The sequence below is a fragment of the Helicoverpa armigera genome, chromosome 27 (assembly GCF_030705265.1).
Source record: "Helicoverpa armigera isolate CAAS_96S chromosome 27, ASM3070526v1, whole genome shotgun sequence".
In the NCBI taxonomy this organism is placed as follows: Eukaryota; Metazoa; Arthropoda; class Insecta; order Lepidoptera; family Noctuidae; genus Helicoverpa; species Helicoverpa armigera.
Window position 1 is genome coordinate 997747 of NC_087146.1, and position 21723 is coordinate 1019469.

The 21723-nt window shown below is 35.8% G+C and overlaps 1 protein-coding gene and 1 long non-coding RNA gene across 6 annotated transcripts; one reads left to right on the forward strand and one right to left on the reverse strand.

Moving 5' to 3' along the window:
- Positions 1-313: 313 nt before the first annotated feature.
- Positions 314-4096, reverse strand: LOC126056411 (uncharacterized). Of its 4 annotated transcripts, XR_010277856.1 has the most exons (3): positions 3839-4063; positions 3552-3694; positions 314-3026 (listed from the first exon to the last, which is right to left on the reverse strand). It is a non-coding gene; the product is annotated as an uncharacterized LOC126056411 (long non-coding RNA). The 4 variants fall into 4 exon arrangements; XR_010277858.1 differs by having other exon boundaries at positions 3694-4096; XR_010277855.1 differs by having other exon boundaries at positions 3552-4096.
- Positions 4097-4757: 661 nt separating this feature from the next.
- Hmgcr (HMG Coenzyme A reductase) lies at positions 4758-21717 on the forward strand. Of its 2 annotated transcripts, none has more exons than XM_049845086.2 (2): positions 4758-4935; positions 18572-21717. In XM_049845086.2, exon 2 carries the CDS (start codon positions 18603-18605, stop codon positions 21114-21116), a length of 2514 nt encoding a protein of 837 aa, XP_049701043.2. In that variant the 5' UTR covers positions 4758-4935; positions 18572-18602; the 3' UTR covers positions 21117-21717. The 2 variants fall into 2 exon arrangements, with proteins under 2 accessions (XP_049701043.2, XP_049701045.2); XM_049845088.2 differs by lacking the exon at positions 4758-4935 and adding an exon at positions 5075-5255.
- The last annotated feature ends 6 nt before the right edge of the window (positions 21718-21723 follow it).

Consider the following 21723-nt stretch of genomic DNA (forward strand, 5'->3'; position numbering starts at 1 on the left):
CAGGTAATCACCTTGCCATTTCTCGAGAATGTCCCATTAAAAAACAAAAAATAGAAGAAAGAAAAGCCAAATACCTTAGACAGCAAATGCAGCAATCATATGCCACTGTTGTGAACACACCCCCTACCTTTACTAATAAGTCATTCCCTTCTTTACCTAAAGTCGCAGATAAACCGAAAGTAAATGACGCCCTGGATATGAAAAAATAGCAAATAATGATATAATTATAAATGCAATTGTAAAATCGTTGGTAGCCTTAGGAAATAAGAGTGACTCTGATGGGCCTCTCACACATAAGAGAATAAAAGAAATATTTTTATCTAATTTAATTTAATTTATGGATAATTACATACATATTTTACAGTACAATATACAAAGTTTGCAGAGTAAAAAGAGCCTTTTACAAAATTTACTTATTGAAAAAAATATAGATGTCTGTCTACTTAACGAAACGTGGTTCAAATCTACTTCCATAATTCCCCACTTTCCCTCATATAATTTAATTCACAAAAATTCACAGAATTCCCATAATGGAGTAGCTATTTTGGTAAGTCATCGTTTAAAGTACCAAGTCATTCACACACACTTCTCAGAATCTATACAAAATGTATGTATTACTATTGAAACACAATATGGGTCTATGGCAATACTTTGTGTATATAGTCCACCAAGTATCAGATTCGATTTAGTAAAGTTAAGGGAACTAATCAATAATATACCCAAACCTTGTATTATCATGGGTGATTTTAATGCTCATAACATAGCTTTTGGATGCCAAAGTGATAACAATAGAGGTAGATGTTTGCTTAATATTATTGATGAATTTGACTTATGTATTTTGAATGATGGATCACCGACAACTGTTGCTTATCCCAATAGACAAGCCTCAGCTATAGATCTTGCCCTTGTTAGCTCTTCAATCGCTCATTTATGTAACTGGTATGTTCATGATGACCCTATGGGTAGCTATCATCTTCCAACATTGCTTGACGTTAACATCAAACCATCAGCATATGACGTGTCTCCTCCTGTGGACCAAGAAAAATATATTTACAGTAAAGCAGATTGGTCCAAATATAACAGTTTATCAGAAACTTGTTTCTCTCATATTGATTTAATTAAAGATTCCCCTATCAACTCATATAATAAGTTTGTAGAAACTTTACATGATTTAAAGGATAAAACTATTCCGAAACGAAAATTAGCTTCAAATACGGTTATACGAAAGCCAGTACCATGGTGGAATAAAAAATGTAGTGAAGCTGTAGAAAAATCAAAAGATGCACTAAAATATTATTTTTCTAACCCAAATATAGAAAATTGGATTATGTACAAGAAGTTAGATGCAAATAAAAAGAGAATTTTGCAGGAGGAAAGAAATTCTTCTTGGCACAATTTATGCAGTAGCTTTAATAGGTTAACACCAGTGTCTAGAATATGGGGATACATCAAAAGATTTAAAAAAATAGGTACTGATCGAAATCGAAACTTTAATGATGAGTGGGTTCCCAGTTTTTTAAATAACTTAGCAGATTCTACTGAAACAGATGAGAGTAGGCTTGAATATTTGTTTAAAAATGCTACAGATAACAGTTTAAATATTTTTCTCAAGAACAATTTTACTATGGAGGAATTACAAACATCTTTAAAGTCTAGGAGAGATACTACACCCGGATTGGATGATATACCTTACATTTTAATCAAACAGTTACATTTAAATGCACAGACTACGTTACTTAATATTTATAATAAATTATGGCTTGAATTAACTATACCAGAGCCTTGGAAGACACAATGTGTCATTCCAATTTTAAAACCGAATAAACCTTTAAACGATGCATCTTCTTATAGACCTATTTCTTTATCATCTTGTTTAGGTAAGCTTTTTGAAAATATGTTAAAGACAAGACTAGATTATTTTGTTGAATCACAAAATTTAATCCCTTCTATTCAGTTTGGCTTCAGAAAAGGTAAAAGTTGCTCTGAAAGCTTTGTTTCTTTATTATCAGATATAGGTCAGGTTAAATTAAGTCACTCCAATGCAATTTGTGTATTTTTAGACATAAAAGGGGCTTTTGACAATGTAAATATAGAGGAACTTATTCAAATATCCCATGATATTGGTATCCCAGGTCATATACTTAAATGGCTTTACAACTTTTTGAACAATAGAACTGTGTTTGTAAAATACAACAATAAATTACATGGCCCTAAGACTGTTAATAAGGGCACAATGCAAGGAGCCACTCTGTCTCCTTTACTTTATAATTTATACACCTCTGAAATATTAAAATTTGTAAATGTACCAGATGTTAAAATATTACAATTTGCAGATGACTTACTTTTGTATACCATACATCAAAATATAGAAATAGCTAAGGTCAAAATAAATACTGCTTTGAATCAATTGTATTACTATTACCACAATAAACTTAAGTTAGAAATAAGTCCTGGAAAAAGTTCAGTTCTAATTGTTAGTAAAAATCGAAACACTAATTTTAATGTGAAAATTTTGTACAACAATGTAGAAATTCCTATTGTTAAACAACATAAATTCCTAGGGATTATTATTGATGATCAATTAAAGTTTGATGATCATATCAAACATATATGCAGCAAAGCACTGAATGGCATAAACATATTGCGCTATTTAGCAGGTAGTTTTTGGGGATCTGACCCCAAAGTTATGAGTATGTTATACAAAAGTATAGTAAGAAGTCATTTTGATTACAGCAGTTTAGCTTATATGAATGCCAGTACCACCTTACTAAGAAAATTGGATGTAATCCAAAATATGGGACTGAGACTTATTTGTGGAGCCATGCGTTCCACACCAATTAACTCATTGGAAGTTGAGACATGTATACCACCCTTGATGTTACGTAGGTTGATGTTGGCTGAGAGATTTTTCTTGAAGATCATTTCATCAAATAGTCATTTACATAAGAAACTGGTAGTAGATCACAGGGTCTCTCAGTCAATTTCATGTAATATTTCTGCTTCTTCCTTGATAGGTGGAAGTCTACCTGGAATTACAACAATATTTTACTATGTAAATAAGAATTCAAAAGATATTGCTGTTCATGATATTTGGCCTATGTATAAAATTCCTTTTCCTAGTTTAATTAACAATTTTACAGTTCATTTAGATGTAGTGCACAATAAATTTGATTTCTCAATGTTTATTGATAATAAACCAGATAATTATATTATATACACAGATGGCTCTAAAACAGATCATAATGTAAGGGCAGCATTTTATGATCCACAACTGGACTTTACTAAATGTATAAAATTAAATGCAGCATGTAGCGTTTTCACTGCAGAAAGCTATGCTATTTATTGTGCATTACAACATGCAATTTCTGTAAATAATGTACATACAATTCTCATAGTTTCGGATTCTAAGAGTGTACTATCTGCTTTAAACAATGTAAATATGTCTTTTAAGCTTAATTATATATTATATGAAATTAGAGTTAAGACCAAACAGTTACTGGATAAGTTTATTAATGTAGAGTTCGTATGGGTGCCTTCGCACAGTGGCATACCCGGAAATGAAATTGCTGACGCTGCAACACATTGGGAACATTATGATGACCAGACAGAGCTTGTGAAGGTTCCATTTTCAGATTACCACAGCCACATCAAAGAGATCAACCGTAAATTGTGGAATGACTACTGGACACTAACCCTAGAAAATAAAGGCAAGTGGTATGCAGATATCCAAAAAGAATTACGAAGAAAACCATGGTTTAATAATTGTGAATATATTAATAGAAGATTTATAACAACTATAACTCGCATGCGATTAGGACACTGCTTAACGCCAGCTCACTTGAACAGAATAAATGTATATAACGATAGCCGATGTAAATACTGTGATGCTGAAGTTGCTGATCTGGATCATATTGTTCTGAAATGTGCAAATTTTAATATTCAACGTTTAATTTTAGTAAGCGAAATATGTGAATGTGAAGAAATTCAACAAAGTGTTCCCCGCCAAGTTCAGGAACTACTTGCCAACAAGAAGTTTTATAAGACATTGTATAAATATATAAATAACACAGTAGAAAAAATATAAAAAGGTGTTAAGTTAAGAGTATTGTATTGCAAATAAGTAGGTTTAAGATTATTTTTTCTTTGTAATTTAGAAATATTTTAAAAATTATCCATGTTTTCGGCTGAAAGACTTGTATCTATGGCCAAGAATAAATTAAAAAAAAAAAAAAAAAAAATACTTTTTGACATTGACAGTAAGGGAATGGTAGAAAAAAGTGTTGCACCCAGAGGGATTACCAAATTATCGATATTTTTCTCGATACCGGTATCGTATTATTAGAATCGATACCTGAAGAGTATTGAATACAAAATATTGCTTACTTTCTAATATAAATATTTACATCAAAGTACTGCGTGATTTTATTTAAGCTGCTTGTGATTATCAGCCATTGTGATAACAACCAAACGCATTTCATAAAGTATATAAGAAGAATTTATTACATATCTAAGAACTTTAAAGACATAATTAAGAACTTTTTGTCTTAACGATGGAACATATAAATTGGTGAAAAATGCGATAGTACGTGAATTAAATTTTATCAAAACTTTAGCCATTCAACGATTAAGAAGGTTAAACGTTAGTTTCTATACCTTCGTAAAATATCGATCCCTGATTTACATCTGTACAAAAGCATCGATACTAGAACTACTCGATTTCGGACTAAACTATCGATACTGTTAAGGTATCGACAGTTCTTGCGTATCTCTATTTACGTCAGTCACCCCGAAAATGGCGAGAAGTGTGTTACGCTGACAATATTTTTATTTTTTAAATAAATCTGAGCTATAAATCAAAGCGAAAATCAATTGCTCAGACACCAAAAATCGTGAACAAAGTTTTAATAATTACCAGCATAACAAAATACTCTACTGGTGAGTAAAAATATTTAATTTGATTATTACAAAAAAGTGAAATTTGAGAGGAAACGGGTTGTGTATTTATTCAATTAATTTGAATAATAAAGAGAGATCTCGCCTGCGATATGTTCTGGTACTATTTACGTACGTTTATCAGTGTGTAGATGTAAGTATTCAGTTCTTTTTCACTCTGAAATGAATGAAAAATTACATTGTTCGATGGCAATGGTTTACATAAAAGATTGCGTGTGTGCGTTCGTTAATCAGTTCGAAGTGAACATGAGAAGGTTTTAACGTGCAGAAAAACAGTGTGTTCCGCCGGCAAATATTATCACGTAAGTTAATATTAATAGAAAATACGGTTTTTCGTTGTTGATAAATAGTGAACTGTAGTGACCTACTAACGTGCGGAAGTACTTGATTCTTGACACACTTTCTAGATCATAGACAATTTTGTTATTTATTTGTTTTTCTTTTGGCAAAGCAATCTTGAATAGAAAGTATAGAGGAAATTATGAATGAGGTTTTGTCTAAAATTAAATATTAGTTCAATTGGATTCCAATTAGAATTAAGAACACTTCAAAAAAATTCAACATACTAAAAGTAGAATGTTTAATTTGTTTAATAATTCAAATCAATAAAATAATAAGTAGGAATTTTCTATTATACCATTGTCAAATTTTCTGATGACTAAGTTTGACTCTCAAGTCAGAAGTTACGGGTTAAGGATACTAGATAGAAGAATATTAAATACCATACAAAGGTATCAATAGTTTTGTCTCTGTGCAAATGCTTGTGCTCTATAATATGTCCAGCGCAGCTGGCCGATCTCCTGCCATTATTTTTTTTAAGCTTTGAAATTGTATAATCAAAATTATAGCATGTTATTTCTTCATATGTTCTTATCCTTCTGTGTAACATATGAATCATTTAAAAATGAATTCTATAAAAAAGCAAAAATTTTAATACCTTGTAATGAAAGGTCGCTGTCAACGCTGGATGCAGGTCACCTCCAACAGGTATCTGTGGAGATCTAAGGGGGAGGCCTATGTTCAGCAGTGGACATCCTATGGCTGAGATGATGGTGATGATGATGATGAATGAAATGTCTGTTTGTTGCCATAGAATTAAACTATGTACCTTGTGTACAAAGTTTCAGAGCTTTTTGCGTACATACAAACAATAATTAAATATTTCCTCTTTATTATATTAGTGTAGGTAGAAGTATTGATTGGCTGTTCAGTAGTTAACACAATATTAACTGTAGTTACTAATTGATGTAAAATGGCGTTTTTACTGATTATCACATAGCAGTTTGAGTCAGGATTATTTTTGTTTTAAGCCTTACAAATATACATTACTAGCTGTTTCACACAGTTCCACCTTCGTCATAGCGTAGTTATTCCCTTTTTTTTAACGACGCCAAAAATCATCAAATGACCCCACCCGCTGTGGGTTAGCAGCGGTGAGGGAGTGTCAGACTACTGAATAAAAACCATTGTGTTTTTATGTACCAGGGCCGCGGTAACTCTTTCGAACAATCCCGCAGCCCAACTTCTTTCCTCACCTGGACATGATTTCAAAAAGGACTGGTCTGTCTAGCCTTTTCCCACTCTTTTGTAATCGAATGTTACTTGTGAGATGACGGCAGATAGAAGAAGAGTATGGAAGAAGAAAACATGCTGCACCAACCACAAATAAAATTGGTATAAGGGCCGGAAGATGTTGGGGTACAGATTCCACTCTCACCGGATGCAGCTGAGTACCAGTGTGTCACATGGAGCTACTGCATATCTGACTGTCAACCCAATTACCTAGAAAACCTTTATTTACCTTTGTCAATACAAATGTATGATCACGGTTTTCCCCGAGCCAAAATACAATACATTGTCACGCCATACGCGGAAATCTGTACATATAATAAATATCAAGTTTATGTGATGTTTAAATTATACATTTTACAACAATAAGTACTGACTCCATAAAAAACTACGTGAATTTGTAAGATCTTTGCTTCAAGTATTTATAATTGCAAATGTACTTAATTTATATGTAGATGATTTATTTACGTTTCGCGATTTTTTTTAAGAAAACTGTTTCTATGTGGTTGTTCCTAAGTTTATATACCTACTGCAAATAGTAAGCAATTTCTGCGAATTTTTTTTCGACAAATTATATTCACCCGCGCCCGTTCATATTGAGTGGTCTGCAAGTTTAATCACCTAGCTAGCCCACTATCATAGTTTTCTCAAATCCGCCTGACGGCCATCCGCGTCCGGACCTACTTCCCGCAACCGGCTAAAAAGTTTTTTGTATGTACCAAATGGGGAGATCTAAGGGGGAGGACTATGCTCAGCAGTTGACGTCCTATGGCTGAGATGATGATGATGTACCAAACATTCAAAATATAAACAACAACAATATTAAGTCGGATTAAATGGTAATTAATTCATTCATTTAGCAAATGCGGGGTCAACATTTCTTAATTCACTACTAATGAGTTAAAATTTCGAAATTAACTGAATGGAGATACGTTTATTGAATTGTAGACAATGATCAAAGTTCAAGATATTCAAAATAAACCTGTAATTTTGAATTTCGGGATTATTGTAAGTATCTATCCTTAAAGAAAATACGTTTATCCACGCTAATAACGGAAAACTTAACTTATAGGTAGACAAGCCATTAAAAAAATCTGGGGGGAACATACATTACCTTTATATGTATATAAGTTGAAGAGTTTGTTTACTAGCCCAATTTGGGCAAGGATCTCCGTATGAGATAGGCAATTTATCGACTAAGGCTATAGACTATTTTCAAGCGAGTACTCGGAGTAGTTCCCAAAAGATGCGGTTGACGGAAGATAGAAGGCAAATATTAGCAGTTATTTGAGGAAAAGCGCCAAAAAATTGTCTGAGTAAGAACGTAAAGATAAGAAGGCAAAATAAGCTGGAAATTTCTAAGAAGTAAATGGATGAATTTCTTCAGCATTTGCAGATATAAGATGAAGCCCCGATCAAAAGTTTGGAAGTTACAAAAATCTTTGGTCATTTAGCGCTCTATAGATAAGACTTAATATTATACTTTTCCTAATTCTACTTTGATGACTTTAAAACAGGCTAACGACAAGCCAAATGATGATAGTCTTGCTACTTTCTTTTTTTGTGTGAAAACAGTCGAACCTCCTCCTTTTTGGGAAGTCTGTTGAAAATTTTCTGTCATTGAACATCTTTGGCAGTCGTTACGGGTAGTCAGAAGCCAATAAGTCTGACAGCCAGTCTTACTCAGGGGTTACCCAAGTAACTGGGTTGAGGAGGTCCGATAGATAGACAGTCGCTCCTTGTGGCACACTGGTACTCAGCTGCATCTGGTTAGACTGGAAGGCGACCCAAACATAGTTGGGAAAAGGCTAGGGAGACAATGATGATGATTTTTTAAAATGAGCAATATCTCAAACAGCAAATCTTAAAAATAATTGAGCTACAAGATTTGTCTCATATTCAAATTTTATCAATTGACTTTATCATAAGCGCGTGATTCACATTATATTAAAAGTGGGCCACTGATAATGTGTGTTACGCATCACCAAAATTGAATTCTCATTTGATATTTGCGACGAATTTTCATAAAAAAGTTAAGACTTCTGATTTGCTAGGGTTTGTTTGTTTAACTTGAAGGCGCTTATGACAGGAACTGCTAGAGCGATAACCTATGTATATGATTATAATATACGAATATTATAAAGAGGAAAAACATTTTTTTTCGTTTGTCATGGATAAACTCAAAAACTACTGGACCGATTGAAAAAATCTTTCATCGTTACAAAGCTACATTATCTGCGAGTAACATAGGCTATAGCTTATCCCGGTACGGGCAGCAGTTCCCACGGGACGCCGGTGAAAACGGCTCTGTAAGAAGTACTAACTGTCTTCTATATGCGTAAACCAGCTTCCGTCGAATTAGAATGACAATACATTATTGTTTCCGTTGACGTTACAAGAAAATTATCTTACTATTGAACTCACATTTATCTTATTAAACTATTTGTCTGCACCTAAAAATAACTACAACACAGATTTAATCAAAGAGTAAAGCTTAAAAATAGATTTTTGAACGTCAAGGTGCAAGTCCCTTTTAAAGTTTAACCTTGGCGTATTTCCTTGTATTTAACCGACTTGTGGGTAAAGAACCAACCTATCGAGTATGAGGGAGTGGTTTCGATTCCAGGCCAGTCAAGTACCAATGCAACTTTTGTAAGTTTGTATGTACTTTCTAAGTATATCTTAGACACCAATGGCTGATAAAAAGGTGAAGGAAAACATCCAACAGGAAACCTGGACTATAAAGTCTGAAATCACCAACCCGCATTGAGCAAGCGTGGTGATTAACGCTCAATCCTTCTCCGTGTGAGAGGAGGCCGCAGCCCAGCAGTGGGACGATACAAAAGGCTGTAACAACAACAACCGACTTAAAAAATAACGAGGTTTTCTACTGCATTTTGTTTGAAATATTGCTAGAGTAACTTAACAGTCTACATTGTGTGTAAGGTTTTAAAATCATTATAGCTTCTTTTAATCGGGTTAGAGGATTTATTGCTGTAAATCCGCTAGCGTCATCAAAAACTAAGTATGGACTTATAGAGCTAGATGGGTTTCCATAAAACAAATCACGGTATTGGTGAAGCGAGTAGTGTTGCATCTATGTCTCATTCTCATCAGCCTTTTACTGTCCCACTGCTGGGCACATGTCTCTTCTCATACAGAGAAAAATTTCAGACTTAGGTTTCCTCAAGATGCATTCCTTCACATTTTACTCAGTCGTCGATGTACAAGACATATGTAATGAAAATATAAATAACATACAAAACATAAATGACGATTTCGGGATGTATTCCTTCACCTTTACTAAGTTATTGGTGTCCAAGATATTCTTAGGAAAGTTACATTACCTGACCTCGAATTCGCACAATCATACTTCAAAACTTCTAACCACATATTCCTTTAATTCTCTTATTCTTGGCCTTGCCCAATTTTATTTGGGGTCGCCGCAATATGTCTTCCGCTTCCATTCCTCCCTGTCACTCGTCATACTGACACTCGCTCATATTCCTTTAATTATAATCCCTTACATATCCAAAACTCAGGAAGGATTATAACTATTCTTCCTCCTTAAATTAAAACGAAGTCAGGATAACTGCGCATTCAGTTAAACTATGTTGACAACTTTCTCCTATGGCACACACGTATGTCCTTACCATACGCTTAGACCGTTACACGCCATAGGACTTGACAGGGCAGGCTAGAAGCTATGGCAATGTTGACATATGATAGCAATGGGAACTTGATGAAAACCGCGAACGAGATCTTGTTGGAAGATAAATATGATAGCCTCATATTTATTTAACTTCCTTAACATAAAAATCTTTTGAAATTTGAAAGTGTGGAGTTGTTACTCTTGTAGTAAAAACTACTAGAACTATGGTTTTGGATGTTAATTATGAAATATATGTAGATTGAATCCTGGCTCGGGTAACTGGGTTTAGTATTAGGTTTGGGACCGCAAACAACAAGATTTCTTACGATATAATTATTTATTTATAGAAAATAACTTGCACATGTAAAAGAAAAGAACAAAATTCAACTGTCATGTCATTTTGTGTGAACCAAAAAAAACATTTCTTTTTCTATAATACTAGTAGGCACAGGCAAACTTGTTGAACAGCCACAAACATAAAATTTAACTTTAATACTCCCACTAAATTTTATATACCTAACAACATTTTGCCTGTACGATAATAAAGACTTAAAATAACTAATTATCATTGAAAAAAACTTATAACACTTATTATTAAAAACTTAAACAAACTAGATATCATTAAACAGTATCTCATCCCTTAAATGCTCAAATTTAACAGTAGGCAGAGCCTTTGTTAAAATATCAGCTAATTGGTCAGAACTTTGCACATATTGAATGTCAATTAACTTTTGCTGTACTTTCTCTCTAATAAAATTAAATTTCACATCAATATGTTTAGTTTTTTTATGATACACAGGATTATTAATTAGCTTAATAGAACTCTGATTATCAATAAGCAGAGAAGTGCAGCTCTGATTGATATCAATTTCCTTGAAAAATTGTTTTAACCACAGTAAATTCTTGGCAGCTTCACACCTGCCATGAATTCAGCCTCAGTCGTTGATAGGGCAATACAAGACTGTTTTTGACTTGCCCAAGAAATAGGGCCACCATTCAACATAAAAATATAACCAGTTGTTGATTTTCGTGTGTCTAGATCCCCAGCAAAGTCTGAGTCCGAATATCCAAGTAACTTTTCATGACCTTGGTATTTAATGTACATATTTTTTGTTTTAATAAGATATTGAATTATTCTCTTAAGCTGAGTTACATGAAGCAGACTAGGGTTATTAACATATCTACTTAATAGATTGACACCAAATGCAATATCTGGCCTAGTTGCCATAGCTAAAAACAATAATGACCCTATGGCTTCTCTATAAGGAAAATCAGTTTGCATGTTATCCACATTTTTACTTATTTGGACATTTACATCAACAGGTGTATTACATGGGTGAGCTGTACTCATATTAAATCTATTTATAATTTCCTCAATGTATTGTTTTTGACTGATACATATGGAATTGTTAGTTTTAATAATTTCTAAACCAACGAACCGATTTAATTCAAACTCTTTTATATCAAAACCTTGTCTTAAATAAGTGACAATAAAGTCTAAAACTTGTTTAGACTTAGACATAACTAAAGCATCGTCTACATATAAGACTAACAAAACTTTATAGCTATGAAAATTACCCACAAACACACAGTTGTCAGCTTGTGACTGAATAAAACCAAACTTTACCAGAAAAGCAGTAAATTTCTTGTTCCAGCAACGAGCAGCTTGTTTTAAACCATACAGCGACTTGTTCAGTTTACATACTTTATTTGGAGGTGCTTTGACTCCATCTGGGACTTCCATGTATATATCCTCCTCCAGCTCTCCATATAAGAAGGCTGTTTTGACGTCTAGCTGTGTTATTTCCCAACTATATTCTGCCGAGACTGCCAACAATGTTCTTATTGATTCATATCTTGTGGTAGGAGAAAATATTTCAGTGTAGTCTACTCCTTCTACTTGAGTAAAACCACGGGCACACAGTCTGGCTTTATATCTATCCACCTCACCATTTTGTTTTCTTTTAATGGTAAATACCCACTTCGAGGTAATAGTCCTCTGATTTAGTTTTTCAACATAACTCCATGTATTGTTAGATTTATGAGCATCCAATTCCTCATTTATAGCCACTAGCCATAATTTACTTTCCTGACTATTTATTGCTTCTTTATAAGTTACCGGCACATTCAATTCCATTACATTTGCCTCAAATGTTCTATGACTGCGTGTTCGAATAGTGACATTTGAATGAAATGAATCAGAAGAATAATCTTCTGTTGATGGTTCATACGTCTCATCTTGATCATCGACAGCAGTATGTGTACTGTCATCACTGTAATCTGAAGAAATATGCTCATTGCTCACATTTTGCTCCATGTTGTCTGTCTCCTCTTCATTATCATGATCATAAATCAAAATTTGAGTTTCATTTCTCCTTACTTCAAAGCTTTTTAATTCATTGAAAATAACATTCCTGGACACAGTAATTCTTCTTGTATTTGGATCATACATTTTGTAGTTAAGGTTATCATAACCTACCAGCATCATTTTTCGGCTTTTAGAATCCAGCTTACTCCTCAATTGATCTGGAACATGAACATAACCTTCACATCCAAAAACTCGAACATGGTCCAGGCTAGGTTTCATACCACACCATATTTCCATGGGTGTAACATTTGGTGTCTGGCTAGAAGATGTGCGGTTTAATAAATAAACAGCACAGTTGACTGCTTCTGCCCACAAGTTGAGAGGTACATTACGGGCATAAAGCATGGATCGAGCACTTTCCATTATTGTCCTGATTTCCCTCTCTGCACGTCCATTTTGTTCAGGAGTGTACGGAGCTGTGAGTTCATGAGATATACCCTCACTTTCTAGGTATTCCTTGAAAACATTACTTGTGTATTCTCCACCATTATCAGTGTGTAAGATGCGCACACCATGTGAGAAAAGATTTTTAATTCTAGCATTATACTTTTTAAAATAGTCTAACACATCACATTTGTTCTTCAAAAAATAAACATATCTGAAACTTGATGCAGCATCTTTGAAAATAACAAAATATCTCATACCTTGGACTGATGGTACATTGATAGGTCCACAAACATCGCTATAAACAACATCACCAGGCTGTAGTGACTGTCGTGATGATTTCTTAAATGGTTGACGTGCTTGCTTACCATAAGCACAGCCCTCGCACACAAACTTCTGACAGTCTGTTAAGTCCACACCAGTGATAACATTGTTATTGCACATTTTTTGAATTTCTTTGACATTCAAGTGTCCCAAGCGTTCATGCCATGTTCTAAGGTCCAATTTTTGTACAACATTACAAACAGGATTTTGAATTGTCTTGACTTTTAACTTATATAAATTGTTACTTTGTAAAACTGCACACATTACTACATCATTGTCCTTGTAAATCAAAGCTTCAGCACGTTTCTTAACAATAATATAACCCTGCCGAGAAACTGCTCCTTCTGAAAATAGGTTTCTTCTTAGTTTAGGCACATAAAGCACATTTTTAAGAATACTTGTCTCCCACTGGCCCTTGACACACTTATTAATCAAAATATTTCCTTGTCCAGCAACTTCTATATCTTCTTGATTTCCTAGTTTCAGTGTGGGGCCTTTATATTGATATAATTCAACAAAATTTTCACGTTTATAAGACATGTGAGCTGAGGCACCGCTGTCTAATATCCAACCGATTCCTTCATCATCATCGAGCCATTCACTGTCATCTACATTGAAAGCTAACATATTTTTTTCTTCTTCATTTTGTTTAGATGCCCGACAATCTTTAGCAAAATGACCCCGTTTTCCACATTTATAACAGACAAAACGATGATTCATTGATGATGATGATGGTCTTTGTTCTCTTTTTGTTTCTGTAGATGTAAAATTTCTCTTCTTGTCGTTTTGTTTTGCTACAACTAGAGCCGTCTCATTCTCTTCTTCTACTCCGAAACTAGCCTCTTCGTCTAACAAGCGAGCTGTTAAATTTATCACAGTTTGTTTGCTTGAATCAAGTGACATCCAAGCCTGCCGGAGAGATCTATACTTGGGAGGCAGTGTACTCAAAATCTTGGTTATGATAGCAGTATCACTAATATCTTCTCCATTTTCTTTCAGTTGTTTAGCCATGCTCTCGATTTTAGCTATATGCTGAGCCATACTATCTCCCGGTGACATTTTATATTGATAAAAACGTTCATGTAGAATCATTTTATTTAACTCCGATTTTTGCTCATAGATAGATTCAAGTTTAGTCATCACCTGGAGAGCGGTTTCACAATTCTCAATGAGTGCTACTTGTTTTAAGTCCATTGCAGATGTCATTATGAACATTGCCATGCCGTCATCTTTATTCCACTGATGAGCGTTCGTTTCAGGTTTGGGTTGAGTTATGTCCAAACCTTTGGCACGCAGCGCACATTTTATCTGGAATTTCCACTGCTTGAAATTGGTTCCGTCAAACTTATCGAGGCTCATCGTCTTTCCCAACTCCATTTTTTTATAGTTACTATGACGTTTCACGTGTTCCTGATAAATTTAGTTTTCTTTACTGTATTCTCTTTCGTGCTCTTTGTTGATTGCCTGCAGCGCCTGGGCCCATAACCTATTAGGTTTGGGACCGTAAACAACAAGATTTCTTACGATATAATTATTTATTTATAGAAAATAACTTGCACATGTAAAAGAAAAGAACAAAATTCAACTGTCATGTCATTTTGTGTGAACCAAAAAAAACATTTCTTTTTCTATAATACTAGTAGGCACAGGCAAACTTGTTGAACAGCCACAAACATAAAATTTAACTTTAATATTTAGGAGGTCAGATAGGCAGTCGCTCTATGTGGCACACTGGTACTCAGCTGCATCCAGTTAGACTGGAAACCGACCTAAAAATTATTAGGAGTGAGCTAGGCTAGAAGATAGCATTTGTTTTTCTTTTTACAATTTATCGAACATTGATAGTTATTATGCAGGTGAATCAAGTAAATCTTTTAAAACCAGAGTTAAGTCTCCGAAAACCGCTAATACTTAATAAAGGTCAACTTAGAAAAATTAACAAACTGTTGTTAGGCGGTTTATTTGAATACGGACCGGTTTGACCAGATTTTCTCGTTTCGCTGACCGCTACAAGATATATAGCGCATTCGTCAAATTTTGTAATGATTTAGTTTGAGCAATCTTCATCATCATTTGGACTTCGACCGCATTTCGAGAGGAACCACGTATTGCACTTAAAATACCCTATATCTCGACTATTGGATTACATGTCTCCTTGGCAATTAGCGTTAAGAAATAACAAACTTATTTTGTTAAGAAATAACAAACTTATTGTTGTTAGCTTACAGCATAAGCTAACCTAACCTAACGTATGCCACAAGGCCCAGTCTTCATCAAGCCAAGCATGTCATTTTTTTTTCGTGGACCTTTGAATTTGTTATTTGGTTGCAATTACGAAATTCATCTTTTCTTATAAAACACCTAACCTAACCTAACCTAACCTAACCCCCTTACTTATAAAATCTCTAATCACCTTCTAAGCAACATTTTAACTAATCACTACTTAAAGTCTTAAGTAGTGATTAAATGTTAGTTAAGACATGCTTAAACGTTTGTAAGTAAGAATTTTCTTAAACAGCCCTTAAGTATTACTTATATTTAATTGACGTTTATAAGTAAGGCTGTAAGTTCATTATAGTTAGAATAACTGAAGGGTGCTTAAGGACCCCCTATAACTTTTCTTCTCACCAAGCTTACCAAGGGGTATCGCGTTGCCTAGGTAACTGAGTTGAGTAATGAACACGCCAGATAGGCAGTCGCTCCATGTAGCACACTGGTACTCAGCTGCATCCTTTTAGACTGGAAGCCAACCCCAACGTACCATGAAAAGACAAGGCAGATGCACCTTCTACATTATTTTCCATAACCTCAAAATCATAGAAAATATAGGTCTTAAGGTTATTCAAACAGAATTTTCTTTACCAACGTCTAGCAAGGTCACAGATACATCCATTATGAAATACTGCGCATACATTACTTAGTGTTACATACAATTTTCGCCTCTAAAACTTTGTTAGTAAAGTCGAAAATTATTTGGGTATCAGCTGTCTAGTTTTTATGGTATTGCTAATTTGGTTTCCAGAGAAACGATGTACCTATCGTATGTTTTTAAAGGTGTAACTAGTTTTTTAAGTACTGCTTTTTTGTGTGATCCAGATTTATACATTGTAGCTAAAGGCTAAGTATCTAGGATAGATTGATCATAACATTCAACAAAGGTTGGCGCTGGCGCAATCCGTCAGTGGATGGGTGACCATCTTGTCTAGTTCGACTTGTCTATGACTAGTTCCTCCATGTTTTCAAAAGCACGTTAAATTGGTGGGTCCCGGCTGCCATTTGAGCACATTCAGTCGTTACGAGCAGTCAGGAGACACAAAGTCTGACAATCAATCTTACCAAGGGGTATCGATTTGCCCTAGTAACTGGGTTGTTCAGATAGGTTCCACGCAAACGCTGGTACTCAGCTGTATCTAGTTAGACTGGAAGCCGACCCCAACATAGTTGGGAAAAGGCTCGGCGATGGTCTTCATAAAACGACGTGAGTAGTAGTACCTATAGTTTATATTTCTTCCTAAAGCTACTCCTCATATGTTATCAGAAATCATCACCATTGTCATACAGTCGTGTACTCCTATTATCCACATGAGCAGAATACAAATTCAATATTCGTAAGACCACAGTTCTACACTGAATTCGATTAATATCATCGTCTCGGAGACTAGGTGCTTCGCATTCAATGAGGGTACTTTATGTTTTATTGCTTGGTATTATAGTTTGCGTCTGCGCATATGTATAGTGATCGATTTTTTAAAAGGTTCCTGTATTGACGTCAATTGGTTCGAGGTATTTTTGGGAAAATGTGAAAAATCTGACAAAGAAACATTTTTCAAATCGGTTTTTGAGATTAGAGCGTTCAAGTAAACAAACTTTGCAAAGCTGTACAATATTTGTACCTATTTAATTAAGTATTGTAAGTACTATACCTAATTTGGTGCGTAAAAAATATAATTAAAAGTGGATCTCAGATTTCATACATAGAAAAAGTAGGTAAATATTTAAGGCTTATATGAAAACTTGAAATCTTTGACATCCAAAAATAAGTAATTTACTGATCAACATTAATTCCTATGACATCCCGGAAAAAGCAGCATCAAAAACGATGTTTTAAAAGCTCTAAAAAAAACAGAATATAACTTTCGTTTTTTTTAATAAAAATACCTTTAAAATGTCATCGGTTTATAGAAAGCTGTCACGGCCAGTCAGCTGTTGGTTGTAACCGGTTTCATTGGGTCACTCGGTACGTGGATGGTATTAAAACTGTGTTTGTGGATCGTAGGGTAACTGTTTATTTGTATACTCGGTTTAGATCACGGGTTTTCTCGCGTTTAGGTAGCTTATCAATCTATCCTACCTGTTATAAACATTTTGCGGGAAGTAGTTCCCTCGGGGTGCGGGTGAAACCGTTGATGGAAGCTTGTAAACCCATACTCTTTTAATTCAATTTTCGCAAAAAAAGTTTCTTATTTCATTTACAGGCTTCAAGGAAAGTCCAATTTGGCACAAAACTTCATTTAAATTGGTTCAGTAGCTTCGTGAAAGCGTTGTAAACAAACAAACTCACACGCATTTATATTCTTACTCAGAACTGCTGTTTACAAACGTAACTGTTTAGCGGAATCAATGTTTAGACAAGTCTTATTTTAGCAAGTTCAGAGTTACCTAGTTTCTATATTTAGATTGAAAACTTTCCGGTTTCCAAAAGCTTGTCTTTTTAGAGAAAAAAAACGCCATTCACAGCAATTTTTTTTAATGCTATATATTATTTTATTTAGTTATGTACTTGGTAACTACTTCTACTTATATTTTTTACAAATACCATTTATTTCAAGGCTTGAATATGAATTGAAAATTATATTGTAGGTAGGTGTATCATTGGACCTTCACGCGACATATTTCAAGGATAGGTACACTAATGTTTTTTGTAATGTTTTGCAATTTATTTTAACTAGTTTAAAATTCAGCAAAATGTATATTGTCCTAGGTTTTTGAATAACAAACATTTTTGAAAAAATAAATAAATGGGCTATATTGCCAAAATCTGAATTGAACAAATTATACTTACAAAACTATGACGTATCCTATTATTTTTGCTATCTTAAATTCATAGCTAAAGTAAGTCTAACACCAGTCTTACCAAGGGGTATTGGAATGAACGGGTAACTGGGTTGAGGAGGTCAGATAGACAATGCTCCTTGTAAAACACTGGTACTCAGCTGTACCCGGTTAGACTGGAAGCCAACCCCAACATAGTTGGGAAGAGGCTCGGGAGATGATGATGATCTGAACTTCATAGCTAACCACAATATTCTCTTTCCTTCCAGTTATCAGCTGTCCAGCAGCTAAGCAGTAGAAATGAAAGTCTGGGGAGCTCACGGGGAGTTCTGCGCTCGACACCAATGGGAGGTCATCGTGGCCACACTAGCCCTGCTGGCTTGCGCAGCCAGCGTCGAGAGAAATGGCCCTGGGAACAGGTCGGAACACTGCGCAGGCTGGGCCAGGGCCTGTCCCGGGCTGGAGGCGGAGTACCAAGCCGCTGACGCCGTAATAATGACCTTCGTACGCTGTGCAGCCCTCCTATACGCCTACTATCAAATCTCAAATCTCCACAAAATAGCTTCAAAGTATCTTCTCATCATTGCCGGGGTGTTTTCCACATTTGCAAGCTTTATTTTCACTTCAGCTGTCGCCAGTTTGTTTTGGAGCGAACTGGCGAGTATTAAGGATGCCCCCTTCTTGTTTTTATTAGTCGCTGATGTGGCGAGGGGGGCGAGAATGGCGAAGGCGGGGTGGTCGGCTGGGGAAGACCAAGGGAAGAGAGTTGGAAGGGCACTGGCGCTGCTTGGACCAACAGCAACCCTCGATACTCTTCTGGCGGTGTTATTGGTGGGAGTTGGAGCGTTATCTGGGGTTCCTAGATTAGAACACATGTGCACTTTCGCCTGTCTAGCTTTATTAGTAGACTATCTGGTCTTTGTGACGTTTTACCCAGCCTGCCTCTCTCTAGTCGCAGATTTCGCTTCAGGACGCAAAGAAATGTCCCCAGACAGTCCGTTTTCTGAAGCGGATCTCAAACCGAACCCAGTTGTCCAGAGAGTGAAGATGATAATGGCGGCAGGGTTGCTGTGCGTTCATCTCACCAGCAGGTGGCCCTGGAGCAGCGACAACGGGATCATCGAAGGTCCCATAGACACATTAACTCCTTCCACAAATGATAATATTTTATTACATTCGTATATCAAATGGTTTTCCGTTTCCGCGGATTACATAGTCATAGCGACACTGCTCTGTGCCTTGATTATAAAGTTTGTATTCTTTGAGGAGCAACGAAACTGGGTTATTGACATGAATGATATGACGGTGAAAGAAGTAGTACAAGAGCCAGCTCGGAATAAGCCTAAGTTCTCAGTAGGAGATGACTCGAATTCTGAGGTTTCCACGCAAACGGAGGGAGTATTGGAAGATGAATGGCCTACCCTTTCTCCGAGTTCTTCCGCAGCAAAATTAAACTCCAAAAAGCGTCCAATGGCAGAGTGCCTCGAAATATACAGATCTGAGGGAGCCTGCAACTCTTTGAGTGATGAAGAAGTCGTAATGTTGGTTGAACAATCCCATATTCCTTTACACAGACTCGAAGCGGTCTTAGGAGATCCTTTACGCGGCGTAAGACTGCGTAGAAAAGTAGTCGGGTCTAGATTCCAGACTGAATTAGCTATAAAACAACTGCCTTACTTAAATTATGATTATTCTAAAGTTTTGAACGCCTGCTGCGAAAATGTGATCGGATATGTCGGTGTGCCAGTCGGGTACGCTGGTCCTTTGGTCGTTGATGGTAAGCCGTATATGATACCTATGGCTACAACTGAGGGGGCTCTAGTGGCTTCGACAAACAGAGGTGCTAAAGCCATCGGTTCCCGAGGAGTTACAAGCGTGGTTGAAGATGTGGGCATGACAAGAGCACCAGCTATTAAGCTCCCTAACGTTGTGAGAGCTCACGAGTGCAGACAATGGATAGACAACAAAGATAACTACGCTCTTATCAAAGAAGCTTTCGACTCCACGTCGCGTTTCGCTCGACTCCAAGAAATTCACATAGGAGTTGACGGCGCAACACTATACTTAAGATTCAGGGCTACCACAGGCGATGCTATGGGTATGAACATGGTCTCCAAGGGAGCAGAAAATGCTCTGAAACTCCTGAAAAATTACTTCCCAGACATGGAAGTTATAAGCTTGTCTGGTAACTACTGTTCGGACAAAAAAGCCGCAGCTATTAACTGGGTTAAGGGAAGAGGGAAACGAGTGGTTTGTGAAACGACGATATCCCACGATAGTTTAAGAACGATCTTCAAAACCGATGCCAAAACTCTGGCTCGGTGCAACAAGATAAAGAATCTCTCAGGATCTGCTTTAGCTGGTTCCATAGGCGGGAATAACGCTCACGCAGCAAATATGGTGACAGCTATTTATATAGCTACAGGCCAAGACCCGGCTCAGAACGTTACAAGCTCGAATTGTTCGACAAACATGGAGGTTTGTGGCGAAAATGGGGAAGATCTGTATGTGACTTGTACTATGCCTTCTTTAGAAGTTGGTACGGTAGGTGGGGGGACTATCCTAACAGGCCAGGGTGCCTGTTTGGACATTCTAGGGGTCAAAGGCGCTGGGGCACGACCAGCAGAAAATTCAGCGCGACTAGCTTCCTTGATCTGCGCCACAGTTTTAGCGGGAGAGCTCAGTCTAATGGCTGCTCTTGTAAACTCAGATCTTGTTAAATCACATATGAGGCATAACAGATCGACGGTGAACGTGCAAGCGAGTTGCAACTTACAAAATGACGGTATCACTTTGAAAGTGCCAACGTTATAACATAGAATAAGTCCGGTTAATCAGACGAGAGTCCGACGGGGCTACATGGAGCCTCATGCTCCATGGAGTAGGCAAAGTGCTTAAATCGGCTGGTTTTATGATTTCCTAGTACATAATCCTGTCCTGCTTTATATAGAAAGCGAGAGCTTTAACTAACGAAACCTCAAATGTGTGTTTCATGTTTTCTACATCGTAGAGATTTTATTTAGGTCTTAAATTGTTGTATGGACTTTAATAGAGCTTGGTGAAAAATTGTTACTAAAATATTGCTCAGGATAAGGTAAAATAATAGATCGTTAATAACGTTTAAGTAAACGAAACAACGTTACTTTTTTCTTACAATAACGAAATTCTAAATCAATGACATTTAAATAGCGGTGTTGCCAGCAAAAGAGCGATTTCTACCATTTTTCACCAAGCTTTATTTAAAAAACTAAGAAGCTATGTGTAATGTTGTGTGGCCTATTATAAGCAAAGTATATCAAATGAAGTGTATTATTATAACGACAATATTATATTACTATATTTAGTTAAATGTCTGCTGCAAACGTTAAGCGTGAACATTGTAACTAGTTGTTCAATAAATTCACTTTGTAATGTTTTTGAT